Raw genomic sequence first — 19,928 nt, 5'->3', positions numbered from 1 at the left:
CTGGTGAATTCTCTCACCCCCAACACCTCTGGCCTGTATCCCAGTTCTTATATGCATAAATAAATAAATCTTAAAAAAAATAAATATAGGGAGGGGGCTATACCAGGTGCCATCTGCCTTTGGACTCACCTGTCCAAGGAGACCAAGCACTTCAATAACAGAAACAGTCGTCACTACTTACATAGTACTTAAAATGTGTCAGACACTGTTTTTTTTTTTTAAGATTTATTTCATTTATACAAGAACTGGGGTACAGGCCATAGCGCAGGAGGGTGAGAGAATTCACCAGAGACAGAGCGGGGAGCAGAACAGGTGGACGGACCAAAGACACTGCTGAGGGGAGCAGCGGGTGAGACGGGAGAGGTCTGCCGTGACATGTGGGCATCTCCCTGGCCGGCCAGGAATCAAACCCGCGCTGCGGAGGCTGCACATAGCTTCACAGTGCTGCACTCAACCCACTGCACCACCGGGGAGGCGCCAGACACTGATGCTCTACTCCCAGGTAAAGACCTAGAGTGACAGAGTTGGGTTTGAACTTTGGCTGCCTGATTCCAGGGCCTGAGTTCTTTGCCACCACACTAAACTGCCTCTCTCTCAGTGAGACCTCCCTTGGCCACTGGAACCGTGGACAGGAGCTCCTCTGAGGTTTACCTGTGTTGTATATTGCAGAAACTGGGCACTAATTCCTAGCGAAAGAAATTCAAACCTGATCGTAGGGTGCTCATCATAAGAGGGGCCCTGATGTAAAGTCAGGACCCTTGAGTTCAAATTCCTGGGTGTGATTGGAATGGCCAAAAGTAGGTAGACTGACAATACCAAGTGCTAACAAGGAAGTAGAGCAACTGGAACTCGCATACATTGCAGGAGGAATGTTAAGTTGGTAGAACTATTTTGGAAAACCATTTGGCAGTATCTAGCCAAATGAAACACACACCTACTCTGTAATGCAGCAATTACACACCAGACTATGTGCATGTACATGCATGCAAAATGATAAACACATTTTCACAATAGCTTTATTTATAACAGTACAAAACTAGAGACAACCCAATCACAATTTGTCGACAGTAAAATGGCTGTGGTACATTCATCTAATGAACTACTACACAACATTGAAAAACATGAACTTCTAGTACACTAACATGGATGAAGCTCACAGACATAAAATTGAGCAAAAGATGTGTGATTCCATTTTTATAAAATTCAAGAGCTAGCAAAACAAATCTGTGGTGACAGAGGTCAAAACAGTGTTTACTTTCGGGGGATTCTGACTAAGAGAGGGAACAATGCAACCTTTTAGAGAGTTGACAGTGTTTTTGATCTGGAGGGTGACTGCCCAGTTGAATAAATAAGTGAGGATTTATCAAACTGTGCTCTGAATATTGATGCACATTACAAAATGTGCACTGTATCTCTAAGTTTAGGAAAAACGAGAAAAGATTGAATAAAGACAATTTATGGGTATGGCTGACAATAGTTCTTTTTGCCCACCCATATCCATTTTTCTCCCTGAGTCTGGTAGGAGCCCAATTTCTTTTAGAGATGCATCTCTCCCATTCAATGTGTTTTAGGTGAAGCACATTCTTTCCCAGGTCCCAAATCAGAGAACGGTTTCCCCCAGTCACAGGGGTTGGTTTAGGATGGGATCAGGGCCAATGAGCTAATCATCAATTAATATCAGAATTTTTTGTTGTAACTAGCATAGAAGGATGTTCTTTCCATTGAGGTTCTAATCTAGCAGGATTTAAGCCTGGTGCTGCTAGTTGCCATCGTGCTACTTTCTGGAGAATCTGAGAAAGAGACCACATGGGGGGGCCTCCCCGGTGGCGCAGTGGTTGAGCGCTGGGTTGCGAAGCTGCCCGCGGCCTCTGCAGTGCCAGTTCGATCCCCCGGCTGCTCCCCGGCCACCGGAGGAGGGTCCCACATGGCAAGCAGACCTCTCCTGCCGCCCGCTGCTCCCCTCAGCAGTGTGCTTCGGTCCTTCTGCCTGCTCTGTTCCCTGCTCTGGCTCTGGTGAATTCTCTCACCCTCCCATGCTTCTGACTGTACCCAGTGCATGTATAAACAAACCATCAAACAAATAAATAAAAAAAAAAGAAAAAAAAAAAGAGACCACATGGGGGAAGCAGAGTAGAGATGAAATAAACCCTGGACACTGTGACACAACCTGAACCAGGCCATCCCTGTACCCAGATATTTCATGAGGTGAATCAATAAATTCCCTTTATTAGCTAACCACTCTGATTTAGGTTTCTTAGTTATTACTGGTAATCTTGGGAAAAGTGAAAAGCATGGGGGCTGGAGATATGAACATTGAGCCTGTGTGATCTATTCTGTAGGTACTACTGCTGCCTCTGCTTGGACTGGCTGCTTGATTTGTGTGATCATGGCCCTGGCAGGCCAGGGTCATGTGGGAAGGACTCTGGTCCTTGTTTGGAAAGGGTTCTAGATTAGAAATATCTAGAAAACTGGATTTTACTCTCCATTTTGCTACTTCTTGTCGTCAAGACCTTGGGCAAATCACCATACCTCTTTGATCCTTGTTCCTGCTCTATAAAATGGAGTATCACCACCTAACATTAAAGGCTGTTATGCTGATCAAATGCTACTTTACCTACTTCTCTGGCTTTTTCATACCCTTGGCTGAGTTAGTGTCTATATCCTGGACATTCCCATAGGACTGAGTATAACTCCCTGATCACTGCCACAATATTAACATGTGAGCTCCCCAAGGGCAAAGTATTCATTCATGTATTCTTACATCACAGGAAAGCTGGATTCCTAAACTAAGAGGTTTTGCAGGCTAAGGAGTCATGGTATGGCAGCCCCCTCCCCCACTTCCACCCCTTCACTTCCTTGGCCTGGTAGGTGGGATTGACTCTGGCCTCCTGGGAGGGAGAGAAGGACTCTGGGAAACTGCTGAGATAGTCCAGGCTTTGGAAGTTGAGAGCCAAGAATTCATCCTGGGCCTGTGTAGGTCTTTCCCCAGGTGGCCAAGAGCAGGTGCCCAAGAACAGTTTGTTGAGTGAAAACTGGGAGCTGAGGCTGCCTGGGCACCATCCTAAGATCTGGCTATCTGAAAGAAAGGTTTGACCAGGGAATCCTAAGTCATCACGCTCACTCCTTTCCCAGCTCATTTCTAGGTCACGGAAAAGGTTCTTCCAAGAATCACCAGTCATGAGTCAAACAGACCAGCTCCTGTGTAAGAGCTAAGCAGGAAAAAGCTCCCTCTCCTCATGAACCCTCATTCATTCATTCATTCAAGAAACACTTCATGGCACATTCTGGACATCAGGGAAGTAGGCATGAATTAGGGGAGGATTCTGCTCTCAAAGGGTTAGCCTGGAGCATGCCTGTCTTCTCCACACAGCAGCCATAATAATCGGGTCAAACAAAGCAGATTCCCAGCTTAGACCTAAAAACCTTCATGAGGCCTACTTGACAAAGGGAGATACATGAACAGATGAAGTTGTTTTAGGGCACCTGGGAAAATTTCCACAGGATTTTCAGCAATTTGGATATATGTCTTTGTCCAACTCTGAAGATGGGTATTTACTGCCCTAGGAGTCTAAGCAAGGTGACGAGAGGGGTCAAGACATATGTTCCAGATCCAACAGCAAGATGGCCCCAAATCCCAGGTCTGTTCACTGCAGTGCGGCTCATGAAAGAAATCCTTTATTTAGATGCTTCAGTGACCAAGAGACAAAGCATAAGCACACACATACACACCCACACACAATACTTAAAGGCATTTCACAGGCAAAGGGACAGAGAGTTGGGGGAGGAGGTAATGAGAGTAGGTAGGGGTTTCTTGGACCCAATGAAGGACCTCTAATGGTGATAGTCCCTGGAATTTCTTCTTAAAAGCTACAAGGAAAAATCCACTCCTAATGAAGTCCCAAGCAGTGAAACAGCAGAGCTGAAGGCCTGGGGAATATCTGTTTCCCCACTGTAGAAAACCACAACAGTTTTCCATTTCTTTCCCTGGGAGGCCCAACCTGCTCCCTGGTACCCAGGAATCTCCTGGGGGATATGAGGAAAAGGCTAGCACCATAGCAACCTGGGCAGGCAGCCTGCTGCACAGGGAGAAGGAGAGGACTAATGGGGCTGTTCCTCTGTGCTCCTGGCATGAGGCAGTCTGCTTTTAAGGACACAGAACCATCAAGGAGACTTCCATGTGGGGACTTTACCACATGACCCTGGGTCAGAGCACCTCTGATGGAGTTGGGGGAAAAGCCCCACTGGAGCTTTCTATTACCATACTGGTACTGAGGTCTTCTTCTGCTCTAACGTGTCCCCAGCTGCTGCAGATGCTTAGCACCATTTAGGACCTATGGAGAAGGGGCAGAAGGGACATCAACACTTTACCAGGACTGTGTCAGAGTGGCAGAAACCTGTGCAATGGGCCAGCATCCAGTCCCAGGCTCAGAGAAACCTGCACTTTTTAGGGGATGGGGAGTATCACACTAGTTCCAAACTGCCATTGGAGTCACTTCCATCTACCCTTTTCTGCACAGGCCAAGGTCTGGTGTGAAAGCTCCAGGTTTCACTGGAGATGCATGAAGCCCAGGGAGAGCTCAGTTCCTTAGCTGTGGGGAATAGTTCAAAACTGACCCACAGAGGAAAGGCAGCTTGGGGGCCTCATGATCTTTGGCCTTTGGCCCAAGGAGGCTGAAGAAGGGTAAAGCCCATCCTGTAAATTACCACCCTTTGAGGCCTAAAGTCCTCGCAAGACCCTTGCTTCCCCTGTCCTGACCAACAGGACCCATTCCAAAGGGCAGAACAGGGGTTGGTTTGCCTGGAACAATCAGCGGCTTCCTGTGGCCCACTCTTGCCTCAGGCCTACGTATCTCCAGGTGTGAAGGAAGAGGAAGCCAAAGGTTGACCACAGTCACAGGATGCTGGCTCATGGCTGCTTCAATCTGGGGTGCTAGCAGAAACACCGTTAGTTTTCAAAGGTGGTGGAGTCTTTCTGAATGGTTTGTCTTTGTGTTGGAATCTGGCCCAGGGGTGATGCCATTGTTTTTGGTGACCTGTAATTTCAGAAGGAACAAAGACACAGAGTCAGTTTGTGGCAGTTGTGATGGTTCTCCAGGTAGTTCATTCTATTAATAATACAATTCTTCCAGGGTCTTGGAGTGACAAGCAGGGTAGCTCATAAATGAGAGTCGCTCCATGTGAGGAACAATACTGGATGTTTTGCTTCCAGCATCCTATTTCCCCCTTATAGCAATTCTGTAATAGCACTCCCATATTATAAATGAGGAAACTAAAATTCAGGAAGTGTGAATAACTTGCCCAGGGTAAGTTTTAAGTCTGGTAGATTCAGAAACAGTCATTCCTTTTTTTTTTTTTTAAAGATTATTCCTTTATTGTAAGATTTTTATTTATTTTGCATAGAATAAATGGGGTATAGACCAGAGGCACAGGGGATTCACCAGAGACAGAGTGGAGAGCAGAATAGGCAGATCTACTGAAATACACTGCTGAGGGGAACAGTGGGTAAAACAGGAGAGGCCTGCTGTCATATGTGGGTTAGCTCCCTGGCCAGAGACAGAACTCAGGCAGTCGCAGCGCAGTGTGCTGTCATGGTGGTAGCAGTGAGACTTGACCACCAGGGAGGCCCCAGTCCATTCCTTTGGACTATACCAAATCATTTACTCTGCTTACAGGGATCTACACAATCTGGGTAGTAAAGAATGACTATTTTCCCTTTCACACTGAATCTAAAGTAGCTTTTCTGTCCCTCTATAGCCCACTTTTTGGGCATCAAATACCACCTGATGTCTTATTTGTTTAGGACCCATTTTTACCACCTGAGGGGCATGCAAAGAATCAAGGAACAGAACCTCTGGTGTCCACATCAGGGCCTGGCATATAATAGTTGCTCAATAATTCGTTGAATGAAAGCTTATCTTTAAAGAGTTTTTTTTAAAGATTTATTTATTTATGCATACAAGAACTGGGGTCCAGACCAAAGGTATGGGGGGAGGTGAGAGGGTTCACCAGAGACAGAGTGGGGAGCAGAACAGGTAGATCTACTGAAATATACTGCTGAAGGGAGCAGTGGGCAAGACAGAAGAGGTCTGCTGCGCAACGTGGGTTAGCTCCCTGGCCGGGGATCGAACTCGTGCTGCAGTGGCTGGTGATAGCGTGATAGAGCTGTGCCATCAGGGAGGCCCAAAAGCTTATCTTTAACATCTCCTCTTGTTGGTACTAGTACTTCGCATGTATTATCTCTAATCCTCACATCATTCCACAAAGTGAGGATAATGAGTTCCATTTGTGAGTGGCAGACCAAAAGGAATGGGCTTCGAAGTCAAAGAAGTCTGACTCCTGTGTTTAACTCCAAGTATCTGTAAACTTGGGCAGGCCACTTAACTTAGGTTCCCTTAAAAGCAAGGATCTTAAATCAGAGCTACCGTTGAGTATTATTATTATTTTAAAGATTTATTTATTTATTTATACAAGCACTGGGTACAGTCAGAAGTGCGGGAGGGTGAGAGAATTCACCAGAGTCGGAGCAGCGGAGAGCAGAGCAGAGCAGGCAGATTGAATGAAACACACTGCTGAGGGGAGCAGCGGGTGGCAGGAGAGGTCTGCGCGCCATGTGGGACCCTCACCTGGTGGCCGGGGAGCAGCTGGGGATCGAATCGGCTGCTGGCAGCCTCGCAGCCCAGCGCTCAACCGCTGCACCACCAGGGGAGGCCCACGGAGTCTTGATAGTTAAAGATGCAGGCGAAAAGAGGAAGATTTGTTACAGTGTGGAAGAAGAGACCAAGGACATTTTTCACTCCATCAGTGACAGTGATTCTACCACCTCTAATTCATTTGGCTCTATTAGCAATGCAGAACCAACCACCAAAATCAAAGCAATCATTTCAGCAGACTTGCTAAAACCCAGGTTTCCTGTAAAGTGGGGATGATGACTTCTATCTCAGAAGGTTATGTTGTGGCACACTGTCCATACTACACAGTTCCCCTCTGAGAGGGAGAGAACCCTGAGGGTCCTTACCTCTTCCTATCACATGGTGCCACAACTTTCTTTTCGGCATGATGCCGGGAGGAGTATTCTGTGAGCCAGAAAGCCCTCAGTTGAATCACAACATCATTTGAATGGTGGGTACCTATATCTATAAAATCTGAAAAACTGTCCTTTCTTCCTACAGCTGTGAACATTATTTGACAGAATTTGGTTGGCATATAGCTTACAACAAAACAGGGGCTCAAACAGACAACTCCACTTACCTGTTCCCTAAGCATTTAAGAATTTAAAATTATTGGATTTTATTCACTTATTGTTTATCTCTGCCCATGAGAATGTAAAGTAATGAGCAGGAACTGGGTCTGTGTAGGACACCACTCAGAGGGCGTGCAGTAATTATTTAGTCAATGAATGAAAGAACCTGTAGGGGGAGCTCTTGTTACAGAATCTATGTTCACGATTCCCTAGACAGACTGCTAAGGCCAGGAATTCCAAGTACTTTTAGGAGACCAACATGGAAATAATTTACATTTCTATACTAAAATGTTCAGCCCAATAGGTCCAAAGGCCGGAGAGCAAGTGATGGGGAAAAAAGCTTAGAGACACTTTTTCTGTTAACTGATTTTCTATTGACTGAGAAAAGGCTGCTAGGATTCTATTCTAACCAAGGAGTACCTTGTTTGGTTCTGATTCAGAAGCCCTGATTTCCTGCTGCAGACCCTTGAATTTCAAAAGATGATTACTCACTGGTTCTTGTGTTTGAAGCCGCTGACATGAGCTTGGTACTGTTCTATGGAGTTCAGCACTATCTTACACGTCTTGCAGGGATAGCCCTTTCCAGCTGAAACACATCAAAATCAAGATGCTTAGTTATTCAATTAGAAGGGACCTGGGGACTGATGCTTTTCACAGAGCATGCATGTGCTCTTCTGAGGCTGGGTGGGTGGGGTGAGGGCAGGTGGTGGGCCTGATGAGACTCCCAGAGGCCTACTAGCTGCTCAGAGGACCAAGGCTGTGTGCCTTTATGCTCCCTGACCTAGGAATCTCATTTCCCCTGTGCCCCAGTCTCAGAATTCAGCCTGGCCCAGATAGCTATCTGTTGAGTAAATTAAAGAATCACTGGAAAAAAAAGAATGACATAACTAAAATGACACAATTAAAAGAGGCAACATTTGGAGTAAGTCTCTTTTCCACTTCGACTGTGCTAAATATAGCCTCAGTAAGGATGCCCTTCGCTGACAGATCTTTGGGAAGGTGCCACTTTCCTCGGGCTTATAGTAGCGGTACTTAATGAAAGGTCTGTTATGAAAATCAATGTCTTTCTACCTGGGGGCTCACAGATACCCTGTCTCACTACCAGGGCTGTTTCAATGACAAAGTAGCATTTCTCCACATGGTCTAGCAGAGAAAGCATGGATCAGGTGCCATGACCTTGGTTAAATCTCTTCTCCCCTCTGATCCTTAGCTTGCCACAACTATAAGCCATTTACACCATGTAGGGTAAGGTAAAAAATGTATCAGGCTTGGGCCTCCCCGGTGGCGCAGCAGTTGAGCGTTGGGTTGCGAAAGCTGCCCGAAGCCTCCGCGGCGCCGGTTCGATCCCCGGCTGCTCCCTGGCCACCGGAGGAGGGTCTCACATGGCACGGAGACCTCTCCTGCTGCCCGCTGCTCCCCTCAGTAGTGTACTTCAGTCCTCCTGCCTGCTCTACTCCCCGCTCTGGCTCTGGTGAATTCTCTCACCCTCTCGCGCTTCTGACTGTACCCAGTGCTTGTATAAATAAATAAATAAATAAATCTTAAAAAAAAAAAAAAAAAGTATCAGGCTTTTCTGCCCTCCCGCCATTAGGATTGATGATGGATCTGTGGTCCTGAATGCATGCCTGATGGTGGGCACCTGGAGTAGGGTGTGGGCATGCATAAGTGGGTACACTTGGGCTAAGACTGGGCTTATAAGGGCAATGTCACAGGGATGCCAGAAGAGCGAAAGAGAAGAGCAGAGTGAAAGGAGCAGAGAAGCAGAGGCCACGAGTGAATGCCGGAGAGCCTAGAAGGACTGAGGACTTGGGCCTCCCTGGTGGCACAGCGGGTTGAGCGCTGCGCTGTGTGAAGCTGTCCGCAGCCTCTGCAGTGCGGGTTCGATTCCCGGCTGGCCAGGGAGATTCCCACATGGCGCAGCAGACCTCTCCTGTCTCATCCGCTGGTCCCCTCATCAGTGTCTTCGGTCAGTCTGCCTGTTCTGCTCCCCGCTCTATCTCTGGTGAATTCTCTCACCCTCCCGCGCTGCTGGCCTGTACCCCAGCTCTTACATAAATAAATCTTAAAAAAAAAAAAGACTGAGGACTCTCACTGCAGGCCTCCCGGCCCCCCCAAACCCCTGCCTGCTGTGTACCTGGTTAATCCCAATAAAAGCCTGCAAAAGCCACCAAGACCTCCTAGTACTCTCCTTCATCCGTCTGCTCGGGTCAGAGATCCTGCACTGTGCCCATTCCTGCCGCTATATACAACTTATAAGTACTTATATTTACTAAGTGCCTGATAATAGGGCATGCATTGCAGATAATTTTGTTTGCTCCCATAATAATCCTGTGAGAATCATCAACATTATTCTACAGAGGAGGAAAATAGGTCACACGACTAACATACAAAGTGATAAACTCAGGTTTGGCTGACTACAAAGATTGTACTTATTCTAGCAGGCCAGGTGTGAGCTGTACAAGAAAGTCATGTACACATGCCTTGAAGAGTCCTTGTGGCTCTAATACCTTTTAAGTCATTTGGCATCTTAAAGACACAGCTTAGAGTGAAAGCACCCAGGCTCAAATACCAGCTCTATTATTTCTTACCTGTAAGACCACAGGCCAGTGACTTAACCTCTCTGAGATTTGGTTTCCTTATTTGTAAAAGTGGGGCTTCTCTGAGACTGGTTCCTCACCTATAAAATGAGGTTATATTAGGGCCTCCCCGGTGGCGCAGAGGTTGAGCGCTGGGTTGCGAACCTGCCCGCAGCCTCTGCAGCGCCGGTTCAATCCCCGGCTGCTCCCCGGCCACCGGGTCCCACATGGCGCGCAGACCTCTCCTGCCGCCCGCTGCTCCCCTTAGCAGTGTACTTCGGTCCTTCTGCCTGCTTTGGTCCTTCTGCCTGCTCTGCTCCCTGCTCTGGCTCTGGTGAATTCTTTCACCCTCCTGCGCTTCTGACTGCACCCAGTGCTTGTATAAATAAATAAATAAAAATCTTAAAAAAAAAAAAGAGGTTATATTAGTATCAACCTCATTGGGTTATTGTAATGATCCAAATAAAAGCATTTGGCACACAGTAAGCAATCAACAATGTGAGCTTTTATCACTGTTATCATTTTACATTTTTGGGCTTCCTAAGTCATGCTGGCAAAGGAGAGGCAAAAAGTATCTCTTAACCATTTGCAGCTACTGAGAACACTGACTAACCAGCTCCTTTTAGCCTATGTTCCCAACTACGTTTCCCTTATATAGTTCAGGTTATTTCCTGGGAGAAATGTCCCTTCAAAGAATTTAAGGCAAAATTATTACAATTGGAATTCACAGTCTTTTTTAAGACATTTATGGCCAGAAGTTTGAACACAATGGTTCAAAACTAATAGGATACATTATGGACTAGCAGAACCACCCTTCCCCCAAGGTCAGGGGTTCCTGGGGCTGGTATGGGAGTGACAACCACCAATGGTTAAGTCACTGACACCACATTACAATTATCCACTCTATCAACTAAGCACCAGGTACCATAATAGAATTTTTGATATTTATGTCCTTGAATTCTTAGAAAAATTCTGCAAGATAGGTGGATGTCTCCATTTATTTCCACTTTTCAGTAGGAAACATACCCAGAGAGGTTAAGTGGCTGACTTCGGCCAGCGCTGGGATTTGCCCTTCGGTATGTGAATCCTCTGTCCATGTCTTCCTTCTGCACCACAGGTCTCCTATAAGCTATAAGATCTCAGTATACTACTTAACTGTCTGTAAGCTAGAATCAAATCATTTGGAGCAACTGCAGAATTTACTGGTACTTCTAAAAAACCAGATATGTCCAGTACCCACACTTCTTAATTTTCATGTTTATCATTTGATATATTGGCTTGCCCCTGTGATTTTAGGAAGTTAAAGTCATTAAAGCTGATTTTTAAACATCTGGTATATTTGGAAAAACACCTGAATCTCCTCCCCCATTTAAAAAATACATATATATATTTAAAGATTTATTTATTCATACAAGAACCGGGGTACAGGTCAGATGTGTGGGAGGGTGAGAGGATTCACCAGAGACAGAGCAGGGAACAGAACATGCAGACTGATTGAAATACACTGCTGAGGGGAGCAGCGGGTGAGGAAGGAGAGGTCTGCTTCGCCATGTGGGATTCTCGCCAGTGGACCGGGATCGAACCTGTGCTGCTGAGGCTGCAGACAGCTTCACTGCGCTGTGCTCAACCGCCTGCGCCACCAGGAGAGGCCCCCTAAAATATATTTTTTACGATTTATTTATTTATACAAGCACTGGGCACAGTCAGAAGTGCGGGAGGGTGACAGAATTCACCAGAGTCAGAGCAGAGAGCAGAACAGGCAGACTGACAAAGTACACTGCTGAGGGGAGCAGCGGGCAGCAGGAGAGGTCTGCGCGCCATGTGGGACCCTAGCCCCGCGATCAAACTGGCACTGCAGAGGCTGCGGGCAGCTTCGCAACTCAGCGCTCAACCGCTGCGCCACTGGGGAGGCCCCATCATTTTCATTTTTAAATCCTCCCTTTTTAAGTCCTGAAAGTCTGTCTATACTTGCTTCTCCATTTCCTTGCCTCTCAATGATTTTGCAATGGCCCTCTCCCCCCAAGCCTTCCAAGGCCCATGGGCTCTCCTGTATAAAATTTGATAGACAAAATGAGTGCTTATTAGGTCTCATCATATTTGAATTCTCAAGAGAAGCTGACAGAACTGGTCACTTCTCCCTTCTTCAGTCTCCCAAGTCTCAGCCTCCAGGATGCCACACTTTTAATTTTTTGCCTCAGGTTGTTCCATCAGAGTTTCTCTAGTTTCACCTCTACCATTTAATATTGTCATTCCAAGGGCTCAATCTCCACCCCCCTTTTATTACTATTACTGTTTAATTGTGATAATATATATGTAGAATAGAAAATTTACCATCAAAGTCATTTTCCACGTACAATTCAGAAATGTCCAAGGAGAGTTGTGGGTTAGAGAAATCTTTGTTTCCATCACATTAAGCACATTCACATAGGGCAACCAATCTCCACATTTTCATCTTACAAAACTGAAACTCTCCATTAAAGAACTCCACCAACCTTTGGCAAACACCATTCTACTTTTTGCTTCTATGCGTCTTGATTACTCCAGATGTTTCATACAAGTGAAATCATAGAGGATTTGCCTTTTACTGTTAGTTTATTTCACTTAGCATAATGTCCTTAAGGCTTATCCATGCGTAGCATGTGCCAGAATTTCCAGAGGACTCGATTTTAGACCCTCAGTTCTTCTCTCTCTAAACTCTCGAAGGAAAAATAAAACAAAACAAAAATGAGTGAGGGATCTCACTCATTTCTCTGACTTCAATTACTACTGATTAGGTTAAAACTTCTATCAATATTTTAGTTTTTGACCTACTTAGCTTGTAGTATTTTAACCCAGACCTCTCCTTTGAGGTCTAGATTGCCTCTAACATACTACTTGGAAATTGCATAGGCATCCTAAAACTGCTCCCTTTCCTTCACCTCCTGCATTTGATGGCCAAGTCCTGACAATTCTTCCTACACAGCTCTTGAATCATATTTCTGTGTACCCCTTCCATTGCTATCTCAGTCCATGTGCCCATCTTCTCCAGTATGAATTACTACAACAGACTCATTGATAGTATCTCTACTACCCTTCCTCCCTATGCTAAGCCGTTCTTTTTTTTTTTTTTAAAGTTTGATTTATTTATGCATATAAGAGCTGGGGTATAGGCCAGAGGTTCAGAGAGGTGAGAGGATACACCAGAAACAGACTGGGGAGCAGAACAGATGAATCTACTGAAATACACTGCTGAGGGGAAACAGTGGGTGAGCCAGGAGAGGTCTGCTGCGCCATGTGGGTCAGCTGCCTGACTGGGGATCAAACTTGTGCTGCGGCGGCTGTGATAGCTTCATAGTGCCGAGACTGAATCCTCTCTGCACGACTAGGGAGGCCCCCTTCTTCACATTGTATTCAGAATGATCTAATAATGCTTAAACTGTCAATGTCTTCCTAAGTTCTTGGGAGAAAGGCCCAAATCCTTAACAAGGCCCACAATGCCATGACTGGACACTTGTTTCTCTCTCCAGCATTATTTTGCCCCACACTATCCCCTTGCCCTGTGGGAGGCCTTCTGGATTCCCTGTTCTCCCATCTCAAGTCATCTCTACATATTCCATTTGTTTCCTTTTTTTTTAAAAAAAAAGAAAAGATTTATTTTATTTATTTATGCATACAAGAGCTGGGGTGCAGGCCAGAGGTGTGAGGGTGAGAGGATTCACCAGAGACAAGAGTGGGGAACAGAACAGGTAGATCTACTGAAATACACCACTAAGGGGAGCAGTGGGCAAGACAGCAGAGGTCTGTTTGCCATGTAGGTGAACTCCCTAGCTGGGGATGGAACTCAGGCTGCAATGGCTGCAGATAGCTTCACAGTGCTGAGTCTTAACCCCTTGCACCACCAAGGAGGCTCCTGTTTCCTTTTCTAAAGTGCGTTAATTTTGTAGTTATTTGCTCAATGGCTGCCATACCTGTCATTAAGAATATTATGCCTGTCTTGTTTGTTATCATACATAAAGTGTTTAGCACATATTGGAGAAGAACTCATCACATATTTGACTATAGGTAAGTTTAATCAGACCTGAAAACCTATTTTATATATAGGGGTTAAAGAAATTGGGAATAAGCAGGGGACAGAAAAAGCAGACCTGTTCTTTGCAGGAGGCAAGGCCTAAGTAGGGAGAGAAACTGATGGGATGATGCAGAGGAGGAGTCCGGGAACCTGGAGGGATGCTGAGTACTCAGGAAGGATTTGGCTGTCTGAATGATACTCAGGTTTTAGTTTTGACAGTCTTGGGTAAATCAGAGAAATGTGAGCCTGACATATAGCACAAACCCCAAGTCTTATTTGATCTACTTGGTACATGCTGCCCTTGATGAGAGTGATCTGGACATACTGGACCATCTCTCACATTTGACCCATACTTGTTATGGAACACTTGCCAGGAGCTCCATGGAATTTGTTTCCTGGATTCAACACAGAATTTATTCTGGGTTTTTGGTTTTTTTTTTAAAGATTTTTTTTAAATTTATTTTTATTTATTTATACAAGCACCGGGTACAGTCAGAAGCGCGGGAGGGTGAGAGAATTCACCAGAGCCAGAGCGGGGAGCAGAGCAGGCAGAAGGACCGAGATACACTGCTGAGGGGAGCAGCGGGTGGCAGGAGAGGTCTGCGCGCCATGTGGGACCCTCCTCCGGTGGCAGGGAGCAGCCGGGGATTGAACCGGCGCTGCAGAGTCTGCGGGCAGGTTCGCAACCCAGCGCTCAACCACTGCGCCACTGGGGAGGCCCGGTTTTTTTTTTTTTTTTTTTCAATGCATACAAGTGCTGGGGTGTAGGCAAGAGATGTGTGGCAGGGCAAGACAGGAGAGGTCTGCTGCACCATGTGGGCTAGTTCCCTGGCCGGGGATTGAACTCATGTTGTAATAGCTGCTGATAGCTTGGTAATGCTGAGAATTAACCCCTTGGGCCACCAGGGAGGCCCCCTCATTTCTTTTTTTTTTTTTAGAGCAATTAAAAAAATTTTTTTTTATTTTTGCGTAGTAGGCCAGAGGTACAGGGTGGTGTGTGTGTATGTGTGAGTGAGTGAGTGAGTGAGAGAGAGAGAAGATTCACCACAGACAGAGTGGGGAACATAACAGGCAGATTTACTGAAATACACTTCTAAGGGGAACAGCAGGTGAGACAGGAGAGGTCTGGTCTGCTGCGCCATGTGCGGGTTAGCAACCTGGCCGGGAAATGAACTCAGGCCATAGCAGTGATTGCACTGAGAATTAACTCCCAGGCCACCAGTGATCTGGGTGTCAATGCTGGCTTTGCTACTGCCTAGTGTGGGGCCTAGGGAAAATCATTTCATCTTTCTCATCCTAATGTCCTCATTTGCAAAATGGAGAGTTTTTGTGAGGACTTAATCATGTAATTATATGTGAGAGCATCTAGCCTAAGGCCTGGACTATAATAGCCATAGCTTAATGTTGGATGACTGAGTCAATAAACAAATGAACAAGATTTGACTAAAGTCAACATGGAAAAGTCAAACTATTAACAAACTTAATACTTTGCAAAGGCAAAATCCCTGGGAGTTGAAGTCACTGCCTGTGAAACCTAGGTCCACATCCCACCTCTATAAGAAGGGGGTCAGAGTGGGCTCAGAGTCTCTGTTGATGTTCTGTACTTGGGAAGCCTCCTGCTTAGTATTCCCAGAGCTGGAAACAGGAGAAAGGAGTTTAAGTTTTAGAGTTAGAACTAGAAACTCATACTGATGTTACCACTTATTAACATATCACTCTATGACCCTGATCAAGTCACTCTAAATCTGAACTTTCTAGTGAAGAGGGAAAATAAACCTGTTTATAGAAATGCTGTCAGGATTAAATTATAAGGTATATATTAATACCAAAAGGGGACATGATATCCCTATCCCTCTGCCTATGTTTTCATGAAAGGTTTTGGTTTTATGTACAGAGCAGTTAGATACCTTATGCAAAAAAAAAAAAAAAAAAAAAAAAAAAGAGGGCTACAGCTCAAGGGTAAGTATGGGTAATTTAGTCTTAGACAAATGGAGGAGGAAAGTGGATACAGAAAGGCTTTAGCTTGAGATAAAAGAACAGAATGGATACAAGTTAAGATAGGCAGCCCCAAACAATGCATATCCTGAGTCCCGCCACTAGACAAGAGATAATGAGGAAACAACCAGGGCAGAGCCAAGCACCTGATCCACAGGAGTGGAAACAAAGGGTCAACTACAAGAGAACCCTGGATCCTGCTTGCTGGATGCTACTTTATTTCTATCAGTTACAGGGGAAAATAGAAGAATGTGGTAAAGCTGGGTTCTGTGCAGCTTGTTTCTGGTTTCCAAATTCCCAAATATAGGACTGATACTGTTAAAGGGGAAGGCACTTCCTATATGTGGGGACATTAAGTCATCCTTTTCCAATTTTGAAGAGGTTTGTAAAGTTGGACCCTATAATAGCACTGGAGGAGCAAACCTTGGCACCCTGCTCAAGGGATATCCTCCTTGCGTCACAGCCTCTGCCCCACACCCTATGTGGTCTGGGACATCTGGGTATTTCCTTTTCCATGACTGTGTGGGGAACACAGATGATCCTGAGCAACAGGTTCCCTGAAGCCAACTTGTTTACACCTGGATGTCTTAGGGCCTCAAATGCTGACTGATGCTGCATTTCCATGGCTTGGAAGAAAGTCCTGAGGACCAACACCAAGACTCACAGAGGCTCCATGAGACAGGAACTGTGTCAGTGTTGGGTCACTACTGTACTCCAATGAGGGATCAGTAATTGTTTACTGACTGAATGAAAGAGAAAACAATAATCTCCCCCTCCCCTTTCCTACAGGCTCTGAGAAGTTACTGTGCTGAGAGGGGTTCTTAACTTTTTTGTGATGCTCATTCCTGTAATGTTGACTTGCAATCCTGAGGTGCGTTTGAGTCAGAGTGTTCTCCTTCATTACACTATTCTAGGGGCACAGGCAGGCTTTGGCTGCTGAAGATGATGGTCCTAGAGGATACTCTAAAAGCTGGCACAGGCTGCTGAACCCCTCACACAAGAGATGTGGATGACAAAGAGCTGAAATCAGAGGTGAAATACTGGTGGTCCTTGACCTAAATCTGGCTTGAAAACAGGTCAGACTGATACAGATTCTAAGTTGTTTTTTTTTTTTTTTAAAGATTTATTTATTTATACATACAAGAACTGGGGTACAGGTCAGAGGTGCGGGGTGGGGAACAGTTTAGGCAGACTGACTGAAATACACTGCTGAGGGACGCAGCGGGCGAGACAGAAGAAGTCTGCTGCACTATGTGGGTTACTCCCTGGCCAGCCAGGGATCAGGGGTCAAAAACTCATGCTGCAGAGGCTGTGGATTGCCTCATAGTGCTGTGCTTAACCCCTTGCGCCACCAGGGAGGCGCCAGGATTTAAGTTTTTAAAACTTAGTTGCTCATTTAAAAGTGAGAAGAATCTGGGGCCTCCCTGGTGGTGCAGGCAGTTGAATGCTGCGCTGTGAAGCTGTCCACAGCCTCTGCAGTGCCGGTTCGATCCCCGACGGCCTCGTAGCAACCCACATGGTGAGCGGACCTCTCCTGTCTTGACAGCTGCTCCCCTCAGCGGTGTGTTTCGTCAGTCTGCCTGTTTTGTTCCCCACTCTGGCTCTGGTGAATCCTCTCACCCTCCCGCGCATCTGGCCTTTACCCCAGCTCTTAAAAAAAAAAAAAAAAGTGAGAAGAATCCTTAGTTAAATCTGGCTTCTTGAAATCTTTTGAGAAATGGAAGGATAAGTTAACTGGCTAGAACTGATCAGAAGAGGCATGCACTCTTCAGCTGAACATATACCTTCCTGGCTCTTTCATTTATTTAAAATTTCCTGTCTAGCTGTTGCAGGCATCTGAGTTTGCTAAGACTGCTATTTAAGAAGCACTATGGGGGAAAAGCACTGTCTTGATGATCAGGGAGCCCTAGTTGCCAAGCCCAGATCCAGCTCTGGGTGTGAGCTGGGCCCCCTTACCTGATGAGTCAGTGACAGCAGGGTCTGCCAGTCGCCCATAGTGTGCCATGAGTTTGAGTTTGGTCTCCTGTTTCCTGTGTTTCTTGCCCACATAATGTTGTTGAGCCATGACAGGGTCGTTGAAAGTTGCATGGCAGAGGCTGCAGAACTTGTCTGGGTCTATCATCTCTTTATTCTGGTGCAAGGCTAAGGTGGAGGCCACAAGGAAAGGGTTTGTAAGGCGTTTCGACAGAGCTGCGGTAAGAGAGTTTAAACAGAAACAATTAAAAAACCGAGAAAGTGCCAGGTCTTCTAGTATGCTGAATGGAAAGAAAGGCTGGGTCACTATTTTATCACACTTGCAGATGTGCCACTGCCTATGTGAATCACATAGTGAAAGTCTTCTCTAATTGGGGAGCTATTTTGTTCAGCAGCTTTAACTAGTTAATGCTGATTTAAGCATATTCTCAGGAGGCTCTGCACTTCTTCCCTTAAGCTGTCAAATTACAATGCTCACATACTTGCAGTCTTTTCAACCCTCAGACTTCCCAGAACTTCATAGCAAGTGGGACAAGTAGTCATTGTTTTATTCCTTTCCTCAAAGTAGTCTCCCCACCCCCTCTCAGTTACAAAGCTGGAAGTCAATACACCAAAATAGAAACTGAGGGCCTGAGGGTCATTTAGAAAAAGGCATTTTAGGCTGCGCTGGCTTTAGACTGAGTAAAGGAGAGGATGACATTGATGTTTGGGTATGTGCTTATATATTTATAATACATTGTACATATATATTTGCCTTGGGTTGTCAGAAATACCTGAGGAGGTAGGTCATCAATTTATTACAAATAAAAAAAAATTTGACTCAGCTGGGTGAAGTAACTTGCCCAAGATCACCTACATAGTGGTGAGCCCAGGTTGGTGTGGCTCTAGATCATGCCCTCTTTCCTATGTCAGGTTGTCAGAGGGTGGCAGGGAGACCTGAAGACTACAACTCATGCTTCCACTTTCAGAAAAGGTAGCCCTGATCAATGAATTCAATTCATCAGTCTGTTATGAGCATCTTGAAGCAGCAAATGTCCTGTTGCTGGCTGCAGGCCCGATACTGAACACTGCCTTACAAAGCAGAAGCCATGCCTCTCTAAAGAGCCTAGAGGGATGGAATGCTAGTAACCACTGGTTAAAAAATGTGGTCTGCTAGGGGCGGGGCAGGGAGAGAGGGCTGGGAGGGAAAAAAATGTGGCCAAGAACCTCCACCAATGATTGGGAGGGGGGTGGTGGTGGTGGTGGTGGTGGTTTGCAGCACTCACAGACGGATGGTGATAATGCTCTTTCATTCCAGCACTTCAATGGGGGAAGTTCTGAGGATTTTTAGCAAGCCAGAAGAAACCTGCTGGCTTTTCCCACAATGGTTTTCCAGGATAGGGACTCTCAATTTTCCTTGTCATAGACTTTGTTTCAGCAAGTGTAGGGTAAGGAAAAATGTCAGGCTATTCTGCCCTCCCACCATCAGGATAGATGATGGATCCTTGCGGTCCTGAATGCATGCCTGATGGCGGGCACCTGGAATAGGGTGTGGCATAGGTAGATGGGATTCACCTGGGCTAAGACTGGCCTTTTAAGGGCGGCATCACGGGGACGCCACTAGAAGCCGAGAGAGAAGCAAGAGAAGCAGAAGCTGAGAGAAGGCCGGAGAGCCCGAGTGAAGACCTGCTGGGGGCTGGGAGGCCTGCCAGCCTACTGGCCCCCCAGCACCCCTGCCTGCTGTGTACCTGGTAAACCCCAATAAAAGCCTGCAAAAAACCACTGAGGACTCTGACTCCTCCTTTACCCGGTCTGCTGGATCATAGAAAACCTGCACAGTGTCCATTCCTGACCCTACAGCAAGTCACTACAAAAGTAACATATATGTTGTAGAATATTTAATAGTATGAGAAAATATTCAGTATGTGGTGTTGAGTGGAAAATAAAAGGTAGGTCATATAGCAATCTGTTTCTTATGTCCTCAGTTTTATAAAAAAGCAGTAAAACATACTGGTAAAGCATGGACGAAAGACCAAAAGCCTAAAGTGAAAGGATGCTTTCAATACTTTTCACAATGAATGTAAATTTTTAACATGAGATAATAATGGTAGTTGAG

At 45.8% G+C, this 19,928-nt stretch overlaps 1 protein-coding gene across 4 annotated transcripts in view; it reads right to left on the bottom strand.

The window, feature by feature from the left end:
- Window positions 1-550: 550 nt before the first annotated feature.
- ZNF346 (zinc finger protein 346) overlaps window positions 551-19,928 on the bottom strand; it is a 101,012-nt gene continuing 81,634 nt past the window's right edge. For 3 of the 4 annotated variants that reach the window (XM_054691858.1, XM_037499258.2, XM_037499257.2), the window contains exons 5-7: window positions 17,816-18,049; window positions 7,733-7,826; window positions 551-5,033 (exon numbers count right to left, since the gene is read on the bottom strand). In XM_054691858.1, coding sequence (XP_054547833.1) covers window positions 4,946-5,033; window positions 7,733-7,826; window positions 17,816-18,049 — 416 coding nt within the window. In that variant the 3' untranslated portion in view covers window positions 551-4,945. The remainder of the gene's footprint in view (window positions 5,034-7,732; window positions 7,827-17,815; window positions 18,050-19,928) is intronic. The other variant, XM_037499256.2, reaches the window with a different exon arrangement.

Source organism: Talpa occidentalis, unplaced genomic scaffold, assembly GCF_014898055.3.
Source record: "Talpa occidentalis isolate TD23 unplaced genomic scaffold, MPIMG_talOcc4v2.1 talOcc4.9, whole genome shotgun sequence".
In the NCBI taxonomy this organism is placed as follows: domain Eukaryota; kingdom Metazoa; phylum Chordata; class Mammalia; order Eulipotyphla; family Talpidae; genus Talpa; species Talpa occidentalis.
The sequence above is the reverse complement of the archived record's forward strand: the minus strand, read 5'-3'. Positions and strand labels throughout refer to the sequence as shown.